Consider the following 13,972-nt stretch of genomic DNA (forward strand, 5'->3'; position numbering starts at 1 on the left):
GGTAATTCCCTTGCAGTAAAAAGAATTGAGCTGTAACCACTTTTTGGGATTGTACATTGTTACTTTTTGAAGATGTTTGAACTGATCAAAAAGCCTGGATATAATAATATACTGCCTGATTATTGATATAATATAATCAACTTTTCTAATAGTTAAGCAATTTATTCCTGCTTTGTAACATGTGTCAATCTGTGTGCACGGTTAGTCGCTCATATTATTTTTGTCATCTGACCCTTCCGGCGCTCCGTAGGAACCTGCTGCTACTAAACAGGTAGCTAATTGGCTAATTGCTGTGGCGGAGAAATCGCTCCGTGCGCGAAAGTAGGTGGCATATGGAGTGATGCGGTCAAACACGAAGCTAGATCGCTAGTAAAATTAGTGCCGACATCTGGGATTCATAAGGCAGAGGAAATAAACCCGCAAAAGTGTTTTGGGGGGCCGGATAAAAAAAAAAAAAAGTAGATGGATGCGGCCATGGATGTAGAAAAGCAAAACTCTGTGAGTGAATTCCACGTCTGCTCTTACCGCATTGCTAGCAAGTTGTTTAATATTAGCTAAGTTAGCATAACTATCATGGTAACTGAATCAAATATAAATCATAGTGGAAAGTTAAAAAGTAACTAGCGTTAACTAAATTTACTCGAATACTGTACTCGGCTAACTGTGACATAGAGACGTTATTTTTATTTTCTGCCAAATTAACTTTCTTTTTTTTTTTTTTTTAAATACATTTGAGGGAAATGTGTGTAACCTTTGCCAGCTGAGACGTTCAAGAGGCGTGCACCTGAATGCATCAATCTACTGTTAAGTAGCTATTGTTGTAAAAAGGACTGTTCTGCTAGCTTAACGTTAGTAAGTTGGAATTTCTTGTGTGTGTGCGCGCGTGCGTGTGTGCGCGCGCGTGTGTGAGTGACTGTGGCCACATACATTTAGCAAAATGGGCTAGAAGTTGGATGGCTTTTGTTCCAGGCCAGGGCTTACACAGTTTATGGAAACCAGCGAAAAAATGCTTACTTTATATAAATACTTACTGAAGAATGCTGATTGAATGATCTGACATTTGAATATGGTGTCCACTGATATTAATCAAATATATGTGAAAATGCACAGGTAAATTACTAAGAATAAGTGCTATGTTTTTGTTTTGGCTGATGCATATTTATAAGATAATAACTTCAATAACGTAACCAGTCATCCTGTTAATTTGCACATTCAACCCTACAAGATTCTACAAATAGCTTTAATATGTGTTGTATGTCTAGATCAAGTGCAGTTATCAAGGTATCAAAAAACATTCAGCCATTAGGAGGATTTACAGTAGCTGATACACACATTTAACATGTGTAATGACACGCAGACATTTTAACTTCCAGACATTATTAACGTTGGACGGCGAATTGTTGATCTTATCAGCTTGCTGCTGAAGCATCAACTTGGTCGAATTCTACTGTTTATTATTTTATTTGTGAGACTAGTGAGTGATTCAGAAGGTGTTTCTTGGGGGGAGGGGGTGATGCATTTTGCTTTGTGGTTTGTCAGCCAAACAAAATATTTATTGCATTTTATGAAATTAAAAAGCAGCTGATTTTCTTTTAATCTGCTAACTTATACATTTCAACAGAACCAAATGTCCTGGTATGCACAACACAAAAAAACGCAGCTGAAATTTAATAAAAGTACATACAGAGTATAACTATGGGATTTCTTACGCTTCACCTCCCAGATCCCAGTTTTTGGCAATTTTCTGTTAGGAATAAAATTTGATCCTACAATGTTTCCTACTGGCTCTTTATTGCATAACCTTTCCTTTTCACTGACCTTCCCAGAATGGCACCTGCTCCTTCACCCCTGATGTTTTGTTTCCAGAAAACCACGCCGACAGCCTAACCCCCCCCAACTCTCACTTTGGCACCGTTATCCCCAATCGGATCTTTGTCAGGGGGTTTGACTGCAAGGTGAGATATGTGTGCATGTTTGTGCTTGTGGTAAACACTAGTGAGCAGCAAATCATGAAAATTAACCACTGTCCGGTGTGAGAATGTGACGTGAGAATGTGACTAATTTGTGGGAGACCTACTCTTACAATGCAGTACATCAGGGCTTTCTTGGCTTTCCAGCATTTGAATAGCCATCCTCCCTGACATGTGTCGCTTTGCTATGTTCTTATTCCTCCTCCTATAACACCAGAATCGAGTCTAGATGTCTCCTGATGCTTGTTGGTGCACAGAACTGCTATTGGCTGGTCATGATCAGAATTAATTCTAGAGTAAATAACTCAAAGAAAATATGTATTTTCTATTGGGGTAAGAATAAGAAACCTCTCTGTGTTGTTATCAAGGACAATGAGAGTGACCTGCTACACTTGTTCTCTCAACACGGTGTAGTAAAAGAGGTGAAGATTGTGATAGACCCTTTCTCAGGAATTTCAAAAGGGTGAGTTGATTCCGTCATTGCTCTCATATACAGTTAGTGACTGACTAATAAAGCATTACACCATTGATTTCTATTCACAGATTAACTAACAGCTTAAAAATTGTCTTGATACTTTGTCACTTTGAACAGATATGGGTTTGTCACATTTGAAACCCAAGAAGAGGCATTGAAAATCCTTCATGATGTAAGTAAAGCAGACCACAGCCAAACTTGTGACACACTTAATAATGTGGTTTGTCTGCCAGATGATATGTTCTTATTTGGCTTCTGTTCTCTAACATACCATGTTAAAGGCTGATGGAATCTTTTTCAAAGACAAGAAGCTCAGCATTGGTCAGGCTTTCCGCAAACCTCAAGCACGACAACGTAAGTCAACAGTCTGCTACTGAGGGACAGTTTACAAATTGCTCAGTTATTTAAATTCATTCAAATGCTCGTACCTCATTTTGTTAACAGACCTCACAGGATTTTGCACACTTTAACTTTCTGATGATACAGTATAGTGACACAAAAAGTATTGTAAATATTTTTACATGAAAACCTATATAAGCTTGATTCTAAAGGTCACAGAGAGTCAGTTTCTCTACAGTTCCTACTGATTGACTCCTAACCATCAGACACAGCTGATTTTAAAATTTCCAGCAAATGACACCAGTTTATGTTGTGTGGGTTCCATTTCCCAGTTAAAAGAATCCCAGTGGTCAACCCTCACCATGCTGTGCCTCTGCCAATGTCTCGTGGGCCTCTCTACTTGTCCACGCCCACAGGCAATCCCTACACCTACCACAACGGAGTGGCTTACTTCCGCTGCCCCAACATGAACCCTCCAGCCCACCACTGGCCGGTCAGTTCTCACTTTTATCACACCAATTTAGCACTTTGATGGTGAAATTAAACTGTGGTTCATTTTAAAACATGCTTGTCATTTCAAGTTAAGTGCTAGTGGACATAAACGCAATATGAAAATGCCATTGTTTAACATTCACGATTTTGTGTGTGGCAGAATAAAGACTTCTGTAAGTTGACAGACTTACAGACCAGTCTGTACTTTCAGCTTCTGTTGCTATTCATCCGATTTAAAGGAAGCAATAAAACATGTATATAAAAATCTGGGAGACAGCTCCTGGTATAGCAAAAGCTTGAGTTTGCTGCTTTTAAAAAAATTAAAAAAAAGGATCTTCTGATGTTCACATTTTAAGACTAAATAAATCAAGATAGGACCTCCCACTTCCAAAGTTGTCTATTTACCAAATAAGACAAGTAGATGGCGATAAGCAGACAGCTAAACACATTTTAAGTCTTTAATTATTAAAAATTAAAAAGTGAAGCTTTCAAGCTCAGTTGGTAAAGCAAGAAAGTTTAATGCCACAGTGGGCAAGTTGAATGAAGCCACAATATTTAATTAAAGCTTATTTTCTTGCAGCCTGCTCCTGGAGTGATGCTCCCTCAGTCATATCAGCCTGTTTACCAGCAACCAGCCAATCGCTACTGCCAGGTTAGCTCAGCCCCGTCTGATAATTTCCCAACAGCCCCGTCTGATAATCACAACAGCGGGTTGAACTTCATATTCTTTCTACCTCTTCATCTTCCCAGTGTTTCCCGAACCAGTGTCAGTTTAATGTGGTCCAGGTAAGCAACATAAAACATTTACTTCTTTTTAGTTCATGAAATTTTGGCCAATTGATGGACTGTCCTCACTTTTTTTGGTTATCCAGCCTGTGATGGCCTCCAGTCCAACTGTGTGCTTCCAGCAGTCAGAATATCTGTACCAGCCTGCTGATGGAGGCTTTGTCCAACCTCTTCTGCCTGTTATGGAGGACATCACACCTGAGGTAAAGATTAACCAAGGAAATCAAACGTAAAAAGATTTTATTTTATTTTATTTTATTTTATTTTATTTTATTTTATTTTATTTTATTTTATTTTATTTTATTTTATTTTTATTTATTTATTTATTTATTTATTTTTAGCTGTGAGTCTGCTACCACAAGTAAATGTTTGGTGAAAGTCTGCTTCTTTTCATTGGTTGAAAGCTAGAAAGTTTGTAAGAATATGTGTTTGTTGGTGAAGAGACATCTGTTGGGTAAATAGTTGATCGGAGCTCACTTTCTCCCTGTTGCCTGCAGTTTGTAGAGCTTCCAGTGCAGCAAATGTACCCAGAGTATCATCAAAGAACAGAAGAGATGACACCAGTTGTTTTCCAGCAAGACCCGGTAAAGGTAAAGGGTTTTATTTATGTGACCAAAAAGTCCACAGAGAGGAAGGCCTGGGTCCGAGCAATCCATAGAAGTTTAACCCTGGGCGACCATGGCCTTTCTTTGTGGTGTTTGTATGCTTCCTCCCACAGTCCAAAGACATGTATGTTGGGTTAATTGCTGGCTCCAAATTGCACATAGGTGTGAGTGTGAATGGTTGTCTGCCTATGTATGTCTCCATGTGTTGGCCCTGAAATAGACTGGCAACTTGTCCAGGGTGGACCCCACCATTGAGTTCCAATCCAAATATAGGGGAGAGAAAAAAAACTGTGGAAAGCCTTTGTTTATTTTGCATTTTATTAAACGTTAGCTGAACAGTTTATTGAAATTTGAGATGTAAAGCACTTCCAGTGACAATAAAGATACAATTAGGGCAAGCAGCTATAGATTTTTAGTCATCAGACTTTATCACAGACCCCAGTGCAACATAGAAGGATACTGAGGGCAGGTGCAAAAAACTTATAATAAAAGCCCATTCCTCTCCGTTTCTGCAGGTCTTTACTCAGCCCTTGTTTTCTCTACAGAATATAATGTTTCCACATTCATGGGTCCATCTGAAGCCAAGGCACCACCCATACATCCACCACAATACCTACCAGTACCTGCCAGAAACAGCAGAGCCGCCAGAAACCCCTGGGGTTCACACTTCCCCACTTCTCATGTAGGCGAACTCCACAGTTAGCATTGCAGCTTCTCGGGCAATTTTACTCAATTATTTCTCTTCAGATTTGACACGTCTGTAAACTGTAACCTGTAACCTGTTTAACGGTACCTAACCGCATAATCCTGTTTCATGACATGTTGATTTCGTAGCCTCTTGGTCAAGATTGTATGTTTCACTTGGTCCCACCAACTCTCCACCAACATAAGCTCTCCCCTTATAGGCGTCTATAGACTTGCAGCAATTCTACCACTGTAGGATGGTTGAAGTTTGTTCTGTTACAGTGACTCCCATTCCACAGTCTTCCTTCTCTCAATGAACGCATACACTTTGCAACAATTCATGAATTTTTTTCATCAAATCAAACTTGGCAGTGATTAAACAATGGTAACAATAATTAACTTTTACATTTTTTCATATAACTGAAGAAGAACGTGTGTTTAAAGTCCTTCAGAATCAGATCGAATGATCCGAGTCGCAGTCAGGACATGACTATGGTGTCACATCACGGACCTGTTGTAGAATCGTTTTGCTTTTCCCTAAAATTTGAATCCCTTGTTTATTTTTGTCCCGATAAAACAATTTTATTTTAAAACCTTACAAATGCCACAATTTGTAATCATCAAACTTTCTGCGTCTTACCATTTCTGTTTAGCTGGACAAACAGCAATGTTTTGGATCCTCTGTAGATACGTGCACACATTTATTTGGAAGGCCGTATAAAAGGCAACGCTGTTGGGTTTTATATTGGGTAAAACCTTCACTGAGTGGGCCCCAACACTATTAGGATGCTCTGTTTCTTATCTTGATGCGTCAGCTAGGTTTTATCAGCATGGGGACCTGTCAGAATCCCCTGATTCAGTGTCAGATTGGTCATCAACCAGTTCATTTTAGGGCAGTATAAGCTTCTACCGTGTTTTTGTATGATGTGAAAAAAATTTGTCTGCATTGTTGATACTGGTCTGTGACAAAACATGTTATTGATTTGATTTATCAATAATAAATTAGAACTATCAATAGGCAGCTGCACTGGCGATTGTTGAAGCAGTAAAGACGCAACAGCATGAAAATTAAGTATATTAAAAATAAAGTAGGCCGATTGTTACAAGCATTTTAAATTGCATATTTAGCAAATTTTGACACAATTCTCCACTGCACGCTGTTACACCCTGAGTACCTATTGATGAAAAAACTGAAATAAAAAGAAAACTTTTATCAGCTTGCTTTATAATTTTATCATCAACAATAATAGAAATATGTGACTGAGTAATAAGCATGTGAGCTTAAAGGTCATTTGTTAGTGTAAAATAGTTGGGTTATTATTATGCTCATGTTCTACAGGTTAGGTTGCTGACTTTAAACATTGACCCCAATTTTGAATAGCAAATACACATTTTATATCTGACAAAATAGATTGGAAAAAAATACAAATCTTTTAATTGTTTGTAATATCTTAATAAAGGATTTGTTGAGGTAAATTTGCTTTAAAATATTTTAAAATCTAAAGTAGGAATTGTGCTTTGTTTGCTATTTGTTTTATTGTTCTTTCAAGTCTATATTTTGTCTTGGAGTCAAACGTAGGTTTCTGCTAATCAAAGATCAAGACATATTGTATAGCCAAAAATAGGGTTATTTAAATAGGGTTTTTTGTTGTTTTTTTTTGGTTATTTTGACCTAAGATCATACTTAGATTTTTTTATTTTTTATTTTTTTATTTTGGGAATTTAACCCTGTCAATTGCTCAATTGGTTTTAACAGTGTATATTTTAGTTCAGTGTGAATCCTGAAGGTTCTGAATGGAAATAAATGTGTTCCTTGTTCTACTGGCTGTGTTTTGCATTTGCATGCAACAATTCAATTTCAATTTTGAATTGGTGACAGATGTAATGTTAGTGAATGGAATCCAGTGGATAAAACAAAAATATAGCATTGTGGAAAAAAACAAACAAACAAAAAAAAAAACAGCATATGATTTGACATAAATGTGCTTATAATGACATCTGCAAAAATGTAAAAAATGTTTTTTTTGAAGAATTGAGGCCCTGGAGATGGACTGGCTACCTGCACAGCATGTACCTTGCCTCTCGCCCTATGGTGGATGGAATAGGTTTCCCCCCCCCCCCTTGATCCTACACAGGATAAGCGTTTACAGATAATGGATGAATGGTGGATATTCAGAATTCAACCAGCAGAGGCCACTATCCCCTACTTTTTATGGGTTATGCTCCACAAATAGAAGTTTCCTAATTAAGAGTGCTGCTGGTTGACTAGAAAGTCGCTGCATTATTAGGTCACCATGTTCATTTATCTTTTACTATTTTGTGATGTATTTACATTTACTTACATACTTTAGGGTAACATTTATATCAGTGATCTGAAGCATTTGAAATACTGCAGTTATTTACAACAAAAGTGTGTGTGTGTGTGTGTGTATGTGTGTGTTTGTGTGGGGGGGCATAGTGTGCCAGGCCATAGGCTTTGATGAATCAGGGTTTTTATGTATGAATGGGATCCAGTCCTTGGCAGAGTGGCACAAACACCCACTGTCTGTTCATTACAATAACAAAAGATCTTCCAGTGACATTTGTAAAACAGCACTGTGTCTCCGTGTAGGCTCTGTGCATTAATACTGTAAAAATGTTATATTTTAATACGATTTTTTTTATTTAGTTTTCAGTAGCAAATTTACAATCCTTTATAATATTTTTTTGAGAAGATGTGACAGATGTTTTTATTTATTTATTTATTTATTTTTTGCCCCAATTGCAATCAGACTGATCTTTCTCATGTTGGTGTACACGCCTGATGATAATGATAAACAAAAAGTCAGTGTATCACCAAAGTTATTACAAGTCATCCTGAAGGAAACAATAATGTTTTGTTGTAAACTATCCAGTTCATGCAGAGATGTAGAAAACCGTAAAGCCAAGTGCGCTAACAGTTTCAAACTTCAGTGTTCAGAAGCACTAAACACAACCAACCAGAGGTAAGAAATTAATGAATCTGTCCTGCTGGACTCAGGAGCCACTAGGGTTCCCCCGATAAGTACATTTCACAAGTTCCCTTAATTTCTGTTTATTATTTTGGACCTTGATAACGTTTAATTTAGAACGTGGACATGTTGGTAGAGGCTTGTTTTGGCCCTGGCATCTAATCTTTTTAAACGTAAAGGACACAAGTAAGGCCTGTTTTTTGCTGATCCTGTGAACAGTGACCTTCTGGGTCAGTAGCTCACCGGTGTTTTGATCAATAGTGATGAACATGTGAAAAGTGGACAACAATCACTCACCACACTCTGTTGGACCACTATACATAACCAGATCTGTATTATAAAACCTATTTGGATGACAATACTTTATGCTGTGCCATCACACGCCGACTTGATATAAAAGGACAGCAGCACAGAGATCGTCTACTGAGCGTCAGTCTAACCCCCGCTATTATGACAATGGGAAAGGTAAGTTTATTATGTGTTGTTACTAAAAATGCACAATTAAAGAAATAGTGGGAGTAATTAACGAGTACTTGTTGGCATTTCCAGATCATATTTTACGAGGACAAAAATTTCCAGGGTCGGCACCACGAGTGCATGAGTGACTGTGCTGACCTGCACCCGTTCTTCAACCGCTGCAACTCGGTTAAGGTGGAAAGCGGCTGCTTCATGGTATATGAGAGACCCCAGTACCTGGGTCACCAGTACTTCCTCCGCCGCGGCGAGTACTCCGACAATCAGCGCATGATTGGCATCAATGACTGCATTCGCTCGTGCCGCATGATTCCGGTGGTAAGCTATGTTCAAAAGTGAATCATGTTAAATGAATTATGTGGGTTCATTGATTTAAAGCAGTGAAAGCTAAATATTCGACCCGACTTGTACTTGAATGCTTCGCAGAAGTATGCAAAATAATGCAAAACTAAACCAATAGAATCGATGTATTCTCACATACACACAGTGCACCGTGTCAGACATACACGGTTTGTAACAAATTATTGTCTCTCAAATCAAACTTTGCCTAAATTGAACAAGAAACGATCTAAACTTTTTCTTGTACAGCTACATGACTAGTTTAAAGCATGTTTTCTGGAACATCTTCTCGTGGTTAAACTTTTTGCTCACCCACAAATAGTATTAAGTAATTGGCGAACACCTTATTAATGGACTGATTTAATATTCTAAATCATCAAAACGCAGGAGCTTTCTGAACTTCACATGTTCTTTCTGCAGCACCGTGGTTCCTACAAAATAAGACTGTACGAGCGTCCTGACATGTCCGGCCAAATGCAGGAGGTGATGGATGATTGTCCCAACATCCAGGACCTTCGTATGTCTGACATTAACTCGTGCAATGTCGTTGATGGCCACTGGTTGCTGTACGAGCAGCCCAACTACAAGGGGAGGACCTACTACCTGAGACCAGGCGAATACCGCAGATACAGTGACTGGGGTGGCACCAGTCCAAGGATCGGCTCGCTCAGGCGGATCACTGACTTCAACTAGAAAACCTCTGACCCATCTTCCTCTCTCTGTTCTGAATAAACATGCTGCTCTTAAACACTGTGTGTCTGTATCTAAAAGAAACAATGGCATCTTCCCATCAAGTATTTGTGGTAGGAGGAGTGTCTTTACCCTGACATGTCAAACAACATTCACACACACAAACACACACAAAAAAACATTTTGGGATCAAAATTGCTACTTAAAACAACATTGAAAATCTCCGAAACACTAAAAAAAAAAGCAGGGGGTAGAACAATTTCTTACTTTATTAACAATACTGTACATGCACAGTTTGGGAACATCTGCTTTTTTTACATAGTGATGCGTCTAATGGATCCCACCCTGGGACTCATGCTTCCCCACTCATTAAACCTCTTGTATTCACCAGGACGTATCAGGTACTGGCGCCCCCTGTAATGGGGATGCTCGTAGAAGATCCAGTAGCCATCCTTCACGTTGCAGGAGTAGATGTCGCTGAAGTGGAAGCGTTCGTACACAGAGGGGCAGTCGTCAGTCAGCTCCATCATCTGGCCTCCGAACTCTGGGCGCTCGTAGATCATCAATCTATGAGAACCTTGTTGTTGCTAAAAAGATGAGGTGACTTATTAGCCTCTAGCTCAGTGCGGGTTTATCAAAACTAATTGTAAAAATTGCATCCCGTAACTGAGTCTTACCAGACTGATCATACGACAGGATCGCACACAGTCATTGAATCCCATCCAGCGCTGGTAGTCTGAATATTCACCCTTCCTCAGGAAGTACTGGTAGCCCATGTAGTTGGGTCTCTCGTAGACCATCCAGTCGCCACTGTCCACCCTGATGGAATTGCAGCGGCTGAAGTGGGAGTGCAGGTCCGAGCATTCGCTGCTGCACTCGTAGGAGCGACCCTGGAAGTTCCTGTCCTCGTAGAAGGTGATCTGGAAGGGCATCAGTGGAAGATTTTAAAACAGTGTCGCATTTGAGGAGAAAAACATGAACACAGTAGCACGTGAAGAGGCTTCCAGCTCACCAGTTCTGGCTGAATAATCCACAAAGGTACACAGAAGCACAAAGGAGACACAGCAAAACAAGTAGCCTTACCTTGCCCATTGTGATGGATAAACTTGGTCACACTGTAGCAGCAGCTGCGGGCTCCATGCTGCCTTTATAACCCATGGACGACCCACGCTATTGTAACTCAGAACAACAACTGGGCTTGTCAGCTTTTTCTGGCTGAAGAATTTTTTTTTTTTGTTCAGTCTACAATGCCTTTGAATTTGCTCTGGTTGGTGATGGAGCTCCCATTGAATGTAAAGATTGTCAAGATATTAAATAACATCAGTAAATTGACTGCAATCTTTTTTTTTTTTTTATTACATCTACTATCGCTCCAGGGCCAAAGTTATTGTGTCGTAAAGTTAAAATGACCTTTGTTGTATGTTTCACGCTTAAAGATCAACATTTCATCTGACGTAAGTTTTCCTTGAACAGTGAACATTGTGACATTGTAGAAGTGCTACTTTCCCAAATCCTGTGAATTTAGCAAAGCAAACAGCTGCTCTTTTTTTTAAAATAAGATTTATAATCCAGAGACCGTTACTTTCATGTCAGCGTTGCAGTTTGTTTTACACAGTGTCACCCAGTTGTCTACTTGTTTTGCTTTTGTTTGGCTTCAATCCCCCCATATTGTGATATTTTCTATGGACTAAGCTCCAGAATTGTGTTTCAGTACAGTCTGCATGGGCTGCACAGCTCAGAGCAGGGACAGCATCAAGTGGGAAAAAAAACTGTTAAATCCACATAAAGCAAGATATTTCATTAAATTCTGTTTTGATGGTTTTAGATATTTAAGTAGTAAGTAGGCTCCATGTGAAACATTTGCAGAGTTCTCTGTAGAAATGCTTCAGCAGTACATTGGGAGATCACTTGTTCAAAGTATTGTTGCCTAAAGTATGTGCATAAAATAAAGACCTGCACCGTTTATACTTACAGAACACTAGACTGAAAGTTCACGAATAGTCAAATAGTTTTTATCGAGGCGAAGTAGAAATGTTGAAAGCTGTCACTGACAGTTTGGCCTCGTACATTGTAAAAAGTACAGTTCACACTCCACTGAACACCTGATACTGACACAGGCAGATGGACAGAGGCACTCTGCTGGGGGCTTTCTACCATTTCACTTGCTGGCTGTCAGTTGTACAGTAAAGTGACTCGCACCACTGGATTGTAATCAGAACACTGTTGATACTGTGTATGGACTGGTGTGTTTTCAAGTTCTCATTTAGCAGTAAGTCAGGAGGTAACAAAAAGCCTGTAATAGTAGAAAGGCAAATCCAGTTTTTCATTAAAATCTACAGTTTGGCCTGGTCTCACAGATATGACTTTTACTCTTTTGAGGCTAAGAATCCTGACAGACTTCATTTACAGTTCTACAGTCTCAGGCCTTTAATATTTGCTTTGTCGGGTTTGAAATGTCACAGCATTTCATGTTAAAAGAGTTAAATGTCAGTGGTGCACAGCAAACGTTTGTTGCTTTTCTTACATCGACTGCAACAGTTGCTTTGTGTGCACCTATGTCCCCAGTGGACGCAGCATCCTGCTTAAACAAAAGTATGAGGAACGCTCACAAATGTTGGCATTCAGTGACCTCGTTTAATTTTAACAGCACATTTCTCATACGAATTTCTGATTTAGTGCAAACGTACTGAGCACTAGTTGTTATATTAACTTCTTGTTGTCATTTTTATGATGTATATTTGCTCTGGAGTTGCTATCTACACAAGTTTATATTTCAACCAAGATTGAGGAGAATATTGCCCTTTTTAGCAATTTATGTAAGTGCATATATACTATACCTTTAGCTTAACAATCAATACAGCAAATGATTTTATTGTGTACATCACACCGTAAAGAGGTAAATTCATGGTTGTTGGATACACGATACATGCAAATAACGCACAAATGCACACATTTCAAAAATATGAAAAAAGGCTTATTCGTATTTGCCTCTCGCTTTCACAGTTTGTTAATATGTAATATTAGTCAGTTAAGATTCTGTGATGCATCTAATTGAATGAATGTATCTAATATGATATCATAATTATATGTGAACCCATTCAATGGCGTTATAATACTCTATAATACTATAATACTACTTTATCAGGAGGTACTACTGGCCCCTGAAGTTATGCTGCTCATAGACCATGAACTCCCCCCCTCTCCACCCTGCAGGAGCTGCACAGGTTCAGATGAGGCAGGATCTTAGAGCAGTCACTGAGGCACTCGTAGGAGCGGCCTTGGACATTTCTCTGCTCAAAGAAGACAAACTAGACAAAAAAAACAAAAACATTATGTTTAGGTCCAACTTTTAGAAAACCTGCAGAGCTAAATGTTCATGTGAGTTCTACAATGATCATAATAGCATGTTTTATTAGTTCTGGCCTTGAGGTATGAACTTTTGTGTCCATTACTGTCTGCAGCAGAGGTCTGCACCCTTCATTAACTTTCCACTCATGGTCACGCTATTTGCTTTCAATTGTTCCCTCACTGGCGCGCTGCCTTTTATGCATCATGTGACATCTAAAGAATGTGCCTCTCAATTGTATGAAATAACAGAGTCAGCTCCCCGTACTGTATAATACATGGAACCTGTGAACAATGCAATCACTCCTATTAAACAGCAGTGGCATGGATTTTATAGTGACAAAGCAAATTCTAGTATTTGCATCCTGTTTTGTAGCATCCTTTCTATAATATACTGTATGTATTAATATATTTGATTTAAACAGCATTAAATTAAGACTTTTTGATGATTTCAGAAAAACTTAGGGGAACATTTGTCACCAGGTTGCAAAAGAATTTTAATATAAAATAAAAAAAGTCATAAGGTCATAAGGGTCATGTCTAAGACGTCACTGGCCTTTTTCTGCAGTGAATAATAGCAATGTTTATGAGCCCAACATCAGCACAACACAAACAACAATGGTGCACATGGCAGAACATTGCTGCCTTTCTAACGTTTCTTCAAGGTTCTGGATAAGTCATCTGTGGAACTTTGTACTGTATTGGCAGGTAATTTTCGCCTGCTTTGCTGCCTCTGGACCAAGATGGCTTGTTATCATTAATAGAGCTACAAATTAATAGAGC

The 13,972-nt window shown here is 38.9% G+C and overlaps 3 protein-coding genes across 5 annotated transcripts; 2 read left to right on the plus strand and 1 right to left on the minus strand.

Annotated features, from left to right (window-relative positions):
• The first annotated feature begins 308 nt into the window (after window positions 1-308).
• LOC137108725 (protein boule-like) lies at window positions 309-4,839 on the plus strand. Its single transcript, XM_067493696.1, has 10 exons — window positions 309-498; window positions 1,827-1,955; window positions 2,339-2,433; window positions 2,563-2,617; window positions 2,727-2,799; window positions 3,117-3,277; window positions 3,857-3,928; window positions 4,027-4,062; window positions 4,149-4,265; window positions 4,560-4,839. Exons 1-10 carry the CDS (start codon window positions 463-465, stop codon window positions 4,803-4,805), a joined length of 1,020 nt encoding a protein of 339 aa, XP_067349797.1. The 5' UTR covers window positions 309-462; the 3' UTR covers window positions 4,806-4,839.
• Window positions 4,840-8,791: 3,952 nt separating this feature from the next.
• On the plus strand, window positions 8,792-9,851 carry LOC137108728 (gamma-crystallin M2-like). 2 transcript variants are annotated; one of them, XM_067493700.1, is made up of 3 exons: window positions 8,792-8,806; window positions 8,891-9,133; window positions 9,575-9,851. In XM_067493700.1, exons 1-3 carry the CDS (start codon window positions 8,792-8,794, stop codon window positions 9,845-9,847), a joined length of 531 nt encoding a protein of 176 aa, XP_067349801.1. In that variant the 3' UTR covers window positions 9,848-9,851. The 2 variants fall into 2 exon arrangements, with proteins under 2 accessions (XP_067349801.1, XP_067349802.1); XM_067493701.1 differs by having other exon boundaries at window positions 8,798-8,806; window positions 8,891-9,130.
• Window positions 9,852-10,143: 292 nt separating this feature from the next.
• LOC137108726 (gamma-crystallin M2-like) lies at window positions 10,144-11,142 on the minus strand. 2 transcript variants are annotated; one of them, XM_067493698.1, is made up of 3 exons: window positions 10,928-11,142; window positions 10,522-10,764; window positions 10,144-10,431 (listed from the first exon to the last, which is right to left on the minus strand). In XM_067493698.1, exons 1-3 carry the CDS (start codon window positions 10,934-10,936, stop codon window positions 10,159-10,161), a joined length of 525 nt encoding a protein of 174 aa, XP_067349799.1. In that variant the 5' UTR covers window positions 10,937-11,142; the 3' UTR covers window positions 10,144-10,158. The 2 variants fall into 2 exon arrangements, with proteins under 2 accessions (XP_067349799.1, XP_067349798.1); XM_067493697.1 differs by lacking the exon at window positions 10,928-11,142 and having other exon boundaries at window positions 10,522-10,776.
• Between the last annotated feature and the right edge of the window lie 2,830 nt (window positions 11,143-13,972).

Source organism: Channa argus, chromosome 23 (assembly GCF_033026475.1).
Source record: "Channa argus isolate prfri chromosome 23, Channa argus male v1.0, whole genome shotgun sequence".
NCBI classification, from domain to species: Eukaryota; Metazoa; Chordata; class Actinopteri; order Anabantiformes; family Channidae; genus Channa; species Channa argus.

Bases quoted from the DNA above. Each gene is read 5' to 3' on its own strand.
- LOC137108726 (XM_067493697.1), bottom strand. From the start codon at position 10,776: ATGCCCTTCCAGATCACCTTCTACGAGGACAGGAACTTCCAGGGTCGC. The intron at 10,432-10,521 runs GTAAGACTCAGT...TCATCTTTTTAG, and splicing joins CCTGTCGTATGATCAGTCTG to CAACAACAAGGTTCTCATAG.
- LOC137108728 (XM_067493700.1), top strand. The intron at 9,134-9,574 runs GTAAGCTATGTT...TTCTTTCTGCAG, and splicing joins CGTGCCGCATGATTCCGGTG to CACCGTGGTTCCTACAAAAT.
- LOC137108725 (XM_067493696.1), top strand. From the start codon at position 463: ATGGATGCGGCCATGGATGTAGAAAAGCAAAACTCT. The intron at 2,800-3,116 runs GTAAGTCAACAG...TCCATTTCCCAG, and splicing joins CAAACCTCAAGCACGACAAC to TTAAAAGAATCCCAGTGGTC. The intron at 4,266-4,559 runs GTAAAGATTAAC...TGTTGCCTGCAG, and splicing joins TGGAGGACATCACACCTGAG to TTTGTAGAGCTTCCAGTGCA.